The sequence below is a fragment of the Tachysurus fulvidraco genome, chromosome 2 (genome assembly GCF_022655615.1).
Source record: "Tachysurus fulvidraco isolate hzauxx_2018 chromosome 2, HZAU_PFXX_2.0, whole genome shotgun sequence".
Classification (NCBI taxonomy): Eukaryota; Metazoa; Chordata; class Actinopteri; order Siluriformes; family Bagridae; genus Tachysurus; species Tachysurus fulvidraco.
The window spans coordinates 31,243,531-31,252,060 of record NC_062519.1 but is presented as its reverse complement, the minus strand read 5'-3'; the positions used below and the strand labels follow the sequence as shown (position 1 = coordinate 31,252,060).

General features: G+C 35.6%; 1 protein-coding gene across 3 annotated transcripts; it reads right to left on the bottom strand.

The window, feature by feature from the left end:
- Nucleotides 1-399: 399 nt before the first annotated feature.
- On the bottom strand, nucleotides 400-7,481 carry LOC113650786 (lipoprotein lipase). Of its 3 annotated transcripts, none has more exons than XM_047810542.1 (10): nucleotides 7,224-7,481; nucleotides 6,564-6,757; nucleotides 6,299-6,478; nucleotides 4,639-4,750; nucleotides 4,295-4,528; nucleotides 3,925-4,167; nucleotides 2,561-2,681; nucleotides 2,264-2,464; nucleotides 1,851-1,949; nucleotides 400-1,751 (listed from the first exon to the last, which is right to left on the bottom strand). In XM_047810542.1, exons 1-10 carry the CDS (start codon nucleotides 7,303-7,305, stop codon nucleotides 1,730-1,732), a joined length of 1,488 nt encoding a protein of 495 aa, XP_047666498.1. In that variant the 5' UTR covers nucleotides 7,306-7,481; the 3' UTR covers nucleotides 400-1,729. The 3 variants fall into 3 exon arrangements, with proteins under 3 accessions (XP_047666498.1, XP_027015110.2, XP_027015120.2); XM_027159309.2 differs by having other exon boundaries at nucleotides 6,564-6,769; nucleotides 7,224-7,480; XM_027159319.2 differs by having other exon boundaries at nucleotides 2,264-2,461; nucleotides 6,564-6,769; nucleotides 7,224-7,478.
- Nucleotides 7,482-8,530: the final 1,049 nt, after the last annotated feature.

Here is an 8,530-nt window from a genome sequence, read left to right as displayed (position 1 = left end):
TTTAAATCTGTTTTTATACATTATAGTAAAAGTAACATTTGTGGGGCTCGATTCCCGCCTCCGCCTTGTGTGTGTGGAGTTTGCATGTTCTCCCCGTGCCTCAGGGGTTTCCTCCGGGTACTCCGGTTTCCTCCCCCGGTCCAAAGACATGCATGGTAGGTTGATTGGCATCTCTGCAAAATTGTCCGTAGTGTGTGAGTGAATGAGAGTGTGTGTGTGCCCTGCGATGGGTTGGCACTCCATCCAGGGTGTATCCTGCCTCGATGCCCAATGACGCCTGAGATAGGCACAGGCTCTCCGTGACCCGAGGAAGTTCAGATAAGTGGTAGAAAATGAATGAATGAATGAGTATGTCTGATTTAATAATTGCAATATATTTCATTAAAGAGGTTCAGTCGATTGAGTGATTAGGTTTTTTTTTAATTATTATTAATATTCACATATTACAATGTTTAATTTTATACAACCATTGCTTACAACATTATACTCCAAAAACATGAACAAGAATGTTGTGTATTGTGTCAAAGTGCAAAACTTCACACATTCAACACTTAGCTGAGCTTTTGTTAGGGTTAGCACAGCTTTATGCTATCAGTTAGGGTCACTATAAATTTAAAATGCTTAAAAAACGCTTATTGTGTTGTTCAAAATTAATGGAATATTTGAAAATAGTCTAATACATTCTGTGCCATCAAGTAAAGACAAGATAAGAAACGGAAAGAAGAAAAACATCTGGGAGTGGGTTTTCAAAGACTTTTCAAATAACGTTTCATTGAGTCTATTCCTTTATTATAGCTCCAATTAAACTTTTAAGCTTTTACATAAAAAAAAAAAAATGGAATAAAGACATTTAGTACAATCTGAGAAGCCTTTTTGAATGCAATAAAAACATTAGAATAAGGCATTTGGTACCTAAATGGCTTTAAACAAAGCGCTAAACTATGTAAGATCTGAATGTTCAGTAACATGTTAAATGAATTGTGAAATAAACCCCTATTCACAGCTGCTGCCCTTTCAGATTCACTACACCTCTGTATGCAAATCTAAAACCTAATTGTATTTAACTAGATTAGTTAGATTATATTTGATGTAAAATCTGATATCAGAATATACATTAGACTAGATTCAATTACATATTTTATTCAATTCAATATTAGCGGTTAGAGATTAGACTATATTCTAATTCTAATACCAAATTTAACATCAATATATAACTTAACATTATCTAATATTTAATCTATTATAACGCAATATCTAATCTGACATCTAATCTAATATAAACCAAATCCTAATGTAGTATCTAATAAACAGAATATACAATCAAATCTATCCTAATGTCAAATCCAATGGTTAATGCAATGTACATGAACCTAATATCTACTGTAATATCTAATCTGACATTTATATTTATTCTAACCGAATCCAATGTTTAGTTCATCTGAGGTTCTCTGAGTGCTGTGTTCAGGAGCAGAGCATAGCAGTGGTGTGTAATATGCAGTTTCCAGTCTTTGGCCTTTACTAAATCCTAATAACGGACATTTGTACCATTTTATATTGCATTGAACAACCATGAGTTAAAAATGAAGTGCTTGTAAAAAAGGATGTTTTAAATACATTACAATAATGCAGTACAATAATATAAAATATTACATAAGAGAGACTTCAAATCCAAATACAGAAGTAAATAAATAAAATAAGAATAAATAATAATTCAAGTGCTTTTGTCATCTCATTGGCTGCTATACTCGTACCTGCAGAGTTTGAAAAAAATTAAAATTAAAAAAAGTATTCTGATTGAATAAAATCATCACTGCTGCAATTTGTTTATGAAATGCTAGTGGTAATCTTACCTTACAGACGATCTTCTCCATGTGTTTTTGCATTTCACAAAAATCACCTCAGAATTTTGCCGATTTGTATTTTGGTGATCTTTTGAACAAAATATCATCCTGGTGAAAAAAAATACAGCAAAAATCACTTCACAAGCTTGAACAGAAGACTGTTGTTAGGCAAATATGAATGCAAAGCATGAACTTAAAAATCCTAGCACTTAGCTTTTAATTCTTTTAAACAAACAATGTAAAGGCAAAATAACAATAGAAACAAAACAGACTAATCATCAACATCAACAGATGTGTACAATTATACTGCATTATGCTTAGCAGTAAAGGCATAGATGAAGCAGCGTTGTTTATATTAGCCATAAAATGAGTGTATTGTGAACATCGGGAATGGTGTGTTTATAGAATTTAGCAGAGCATACTTCTTTTGCATCTCCCCGATCCAAATGCTAATTTTTCTGACATGAAGTTCAGGAAAATCTCCATTCCACCAAGGCCACATCATGTTGAGCAGTGAGGACGAGTCCTCCATCTTTAACTTAAGCATCAGCAGCTCACCAATATCTTCCTCCGTAACCAAGAGGAATGAATGGGTCATACTGCTGCCAATTTCTCCTTTTCTGCTTAAAAACAGGTAGATAAGTTTTTGCTAACAAGCAAATATGGCTCATCTTGGCTGTATAAAAATGATTTCATTGATGATACTAGAAGTTACTTACACATTAAGATGGAGATTTTCCGCATTGCCATTGCTGCCATAAAGAGAAACGGTTACCATGAATTCTGTCACAGATTGAGTTGTCTGTGTTGTGAAGTGCATCTTCAGCTGATAATGAAAAACTGTGCAAAGTAACATAACAATAACCATCACAATTCATGAAAGGAAGATTTATCTACACGTTTTATGTACATTTCCATAGCTACTTATAAACAGAGACAGTAAAATTTATGTCAACATTCAAGCAGCTAACTAACTAGCTGGCTAAGGCCAATGCTGTGTTTAGGCTATGTTTGAGAATGAGTGTTTATGTTTATTTATGATTGGTTGAAATGCTCTACTTTATGCTTCACCCTTACTAAAACTAGGGATGTAACAATACCACTTTTTCTCTTCAGATACGATTCCAATACCAGAGTTTGCCAGTATCGGCCGATACCGATCCGATACCTGTGTTCTTTTCTACCTTTAAGACTAAAGAATGTAATACAACTGTTTAGTTATTAAGATTTATTTGTTTCTGGCAAAGAAATACAAAAATGCTCATTACTGGATGAAAAATGAAAACATAAGAAACCTTAAAAAAGTATTAATGCAGTAGCAAACAATACTTTTAACAGTTAGTGGTATAACAATCTAAACCATATGTACAGCAATTATTAAATTATTTTCTGAATAAAAGGCAATATTTTAAAGTGAATCTTAAATTAGAACTCTTGAAACACAATGCAAAATGTATTAAACAGTAAACATTGCACCCAAATGAGCGACATGTTTAACGCGCTGAGGTTAATGGAATGGACCCCTGCAAAACTTGCCTGTCTGTCGCAGGCGGTTGTGCAACATATTTCCTATAAAATTTATTATATTTATTTACATTAATGTAATTTAATATATAAGTGTATTTTTATTATAAGTTCAAGCAATAGTTAATTGACATTATTCAACCACCAAGGGTTATGGGCATCGGAAGCAAATAAAAAGTGGGCGTGTCCTGTCCCACACACATATAATAGTTCCGACGCCCATGGATTTCAGCAAGCAGGAGCGTGGTCAATGCTGTAGGTAAAACGCGGGATGGAGTTTAATTTATTAGGGCATTCCTCAAGCGGAATGGATTCGACGGCGGCTCTCTGAAAAGTGCGATTCCCATGACCACAGGTATCGGATTTAGATCGGTCACGCACTACCGATACCCGATCTACTCAAAATGCTTGGATCTGCGCCGATACCGATCCAAAATATCGGATTGGTACATCCCTAACTAAAACCCAATTTAGCTATTTAGCTTTTACATAGCTCTGTGCTTGGATTGGCTTAAATTGCAAATATGCAAATATAACTTGAGAAATCTTTGCTACTCACCACTAAATGGCATGGAAGCTCGGGTCTTGGTGAACATTTTCATACTGCGGGGTTTGTGAACACTCCTGGTATCATAGCCCACTGTATTGCAACGGTTCTTGTGGCACCTGAGACACACTCCACGCTCAAACATTGCACTGCTCCCACAGCTGTAGGCTTTACTGGCCTCTGCCCCATTTATAATTGAGTCAATAAACAGAAGGACGGATCTCTCCTGCTCACACTTGATGACGTTGTTCATTGCTGTGGAGAGATGGGATAGAGTATAGACTGAGGATCCACACAAAACCTAACAAATAAAGCCCCCTTCAACGAGATAGACAGAAACAGATGGAAACAGTTTTTCAACATCACAAATTTGAATTCATACCAAGCAATCCATAAGATGCCAGGCTCTTGAGGGCTCCTCGTACGTTGCAGCCCGGTTGGAAGCTACCTCCATTCGGGTAGATGTCCACATGGCCAACTGGTTGTTCGATACCAATGCTGAGGCCCAGAGTTCCTCCTGAGAAGGTGTGAAGAACATCCACAAAATGGGCATCATCAGGGGAAAGCCGGCGGTGTGCATGGACTCCTTCAAAATCTGGTCCTGCTGGATCAAGACCTGCAAAATCCAAACATAATCTGGATCTTATATAAATTAGCTGGTTTGGCATCATAAATATTTCAGTTACAGTGCTATTCCTGATTTATAGAATTGAGATAAACATCAACCTGTTATCCTTCCAACTTTTTTGGTGGCACTACTGCCTGCGATTCCAGCAACGTGGGCACCAAGGCTGTAGCCAATGAGATGAATTTTCTCCAGAGGAATATTGGTTGTCTCCTTGTTTTAGGGACACAGGCATAGTTAAAAAAGAACTTTCTTACTATACATTCATTCCTTTTGGTTTTCATTTAACAAATGCAGTGATTACTATTTATATTTTAAGTTAATTCACTAGACTTGTAAAACCTTATCTGTAATTATGAGACTACATTTATCACTAATGTGTTCTATATTTTCTATTTTTAAAGTATGATTTTTCTCTCCCAGCAAGTACTCTGATTGGACAATGGAAAACAATACTGAGTGTGGAAAATGGAGATAAAAATCCAGCATTGAAATCTTGGGGAAGACAAATAATTCTCTTGTGTTAACTGAAGTAATAATTTTAAATTTGTATTTGTTATGCTTTATATCAACAGGTACAATTTTAAATATTAGTAAATCAGAAAAACAAATGGCAAGACTAACTCCACTGCATCCTGTCGCACTCACTCAAATGCCCACAAAACAAGCCAGACAACATTTGATGTTGTAACTATTGAATGGCTAAGACAATTGAAATGAGTACAAAGGACAAACACAAATACATACAGACTACATAATGAACAATAAAGAAAGAATGTCAAACATGATTCAAGTTTTGAATTTTTAGTGTTTAATTTTTTTTTAATTTTTAGTGCTGTTGAGACTGAAGATGAATTTTAGCAATCTCAAAAAGTCTTTTTCTCTTGCTATGTATATTTTCAAGTCAGCAGTACTGTTTCTTGTACTTCAACAGACCTGTGATCGAAAACTTTCTTTTTTGCAACAACCACACCAGTTGTCTGATTCAATATCTGGATCAATCTGAAAAGATATCTTTCTTTCAATACGCTGGATACCTTTCGTCACAATTAGAACATACAATCCATGGTCCCCTCAGAAATCATAAATCAGACACAAAATGGAGGAAATGATAAGGTTGAATTTGTGAAGCTGAAGATTGGCATTAAGAGAGCATTACTGAATCCTTTGTAGACCCATGGCTTACCCAGGGTTTGTTAAATTCCCTCCCATAAGATAAGGAAGACAAGGAAAGTAAACAGATCAGAAATGCCATTCATTATGCCATTCTTAATAAAAGGAAGCAAAGACTGAATGAAAGTTACTGAGGTTATTTAAAGGGTGTGTGTGTTACTTATAGGTGTGCCTTTTAAGAAGTTCATTGTGACTAATTCTAGCTTGGTCTTATGATTAAGAGTCATGTGACATGACTGCAACCTTTGGTGAATTAGAGTAACTCTTATGTCCAGATTTATGTCATGAGCATCCAAAATGCACAATCAACATACTCATGTTCTCTCAATGTACTCTCAATAAACCATCAATGTTCTCTCAGTTTAATGTACCTTCCATACCTCCATGGATCCTCAATGTATTTCGAATATTCTCTCAATGAACTTTGAATTTAACAACTACTGAATTACATGACACAGTATCCCACATTTATCTACAAACCTTATAGTGTCCTATCAATTTGGTTTTTTCTTCATGCTCCATATCAATATTAAGTGTTTCTATAAAAGTGTATTTGGATGGCATACTGAGTGCTTCATGATATCATACCTCTATCCAGTCAATGAATCGTCCAACCTCTTGTCCCACCTCTTGAGTTTTATGTGCTGCTACACCATAGTGATTCTGAGCTATGTCCAGCCAGTCCACCACTACCACGTTGGCACCTTTCTCCCTGTCATACAGTGCGGCTACCAGTTTGGCCACCCAGCTCTCAAACAACCCACTCACCTAGCATATGCGAGATTGCACATCAATTAGAACTGCTCAAGATTAAGCAAATGTTTAACATTAAACTGGATTCAAGAGCAGTTACCGTCCATCCATGGATCACCAGAAACGTTTTTGCTGTATTGTTGAAATTGCAGTTGTGTAAGGTATCAGATTTGCCTGGCACAATGTAACAGATGTCTTCATCAGGCAACGTTGGTTTCCTTAGGGAAAACCTGGAATGGGCCTTACTAGGCTCTCTTTGGAGAAACAGGCTCCTGAAGGGCTCCAAGACGTTATCTGTAAAAGAAGCTATTTGGGAAGAAGTTCAGAAATAGGGCTTTGGCTTTTAGGTTATATAGTGTAGCACTGCTTCCCTATAGCTCCAGAGTCCTGAGCTTATTCTTCTCCCCAAGCGGGTTTCTTTGCACCTCCTAAAACATGACAGTAGGTGCACTTGTAACACTAAATGATGATACATCCCTAGGTGTGACCAAGTGCCGTCACGAACTGGCATCACAGGGGTCCATGATGTATACAACAGGAGTCCCTGATATCATGTTTTTGTTATTATTTAATTGCCATATTAATATAATCCAAACTGAAATGAAAGGAACTATTCTAAAGCTCAAATATAATACAAGTATAAATAAATCAGCTGAAATTTTTAAACCAAATGGTGTTTATATATATCATATGGAAAGGATTGGTGAGGATTTGAGTGGAATGGTGAGACTGTGTTAAATATGATAGTGTTGTAACTTACCGTGGAGACTGAAAGTGTATGATGGTCCCTCCAGAGCTGCGAGGCAGAACACACAGAAGACACATTTGAATGTGCGAATCATTTCTTAATTCATTTCTTATTTTTTTGCGCACTTGGATATAAGTATTTATTTATTTTTTATTCCGCAGGAGCTCCTTCACACACTGAATAAAAAACGCGAAAGAAAACGAGGAAATAATAAACAAACCAAATTAACGAGTCGAAGCGTGACACACACCTGCATGTTTCTGGATCCTATTGGCTGTGGTACAGGTGATGGGCGTGGCTTACCAAGACCGTATTATAGCCTGGGCGTTATTTCAGGCTGATCCCAGGTCAGCTCAAGGTCAGATTTGCGCTCTTTCTGTTTTTTTTTGTTTTGACGTTTCTCTTTTTCTTTGGATTTGTTTGGGGCTTGGGTCTGTCTCACCTTTTTTGTGTGTACTGTATATTAACTGATATCTATCTATCTATCTATCTATCTATCTATCTATCTATCTATCTATCTATCTATCTATCTATCTATCTATCTATCAGTGTATATACAGTACACACAAAAAAGGTGATATACACCTTTTATATAGATAGATAGATAGATAGATAGATAGATAGATAGATAGATAGATAGATAGATAGAATTCATCGATAGAGATCATTTCAGTCTATCTATCTATCTATCTATCTATCTATCTATCTATCTATCTATCTATCTATCTATCTATCTATATACAGTACACACAAAAAAGGTGATATACACCTTTTATATAGATAGATAGATAGATAGATAGATAGATAGATAGATAGATAGATAGATAGATAGATAGATAGAATTCATCGATAGAGATCATTTCAGTCTATCTATCTATCTATCTATCTATCTATCTATCTATCTATCTATCTATCTATCTATCTATCTATCTATCTATCTATCTATCTATCACAATATATTGACTCTTTCTTTTATTTTATATGGAAAACATTTTCAGTAAGCATCCTGATCAAGGTCATGGTAAATGTACTTTTCCCATGAGCCCTGGATATGCAGTGGGAATAAAATCTGGATGGGAATAATGCCAGTCCACTGCAGGACACACATGCTCACATGCTTACTTACTTCTAGCTGTAAATTTTGTAAAATTGTACAATTTGTGTAGATTTAACTAGAACACAATATCGAACAACTATGAAATCAGTTATTTACGTTAGATGGCCATTCAATTTGTGCCAAGGAACAATAAATATATTATGAAAAAAATATTTTTTTTTCTGTAAATAAACAGGGCATACCATGCCCTAGTGTTATTCTG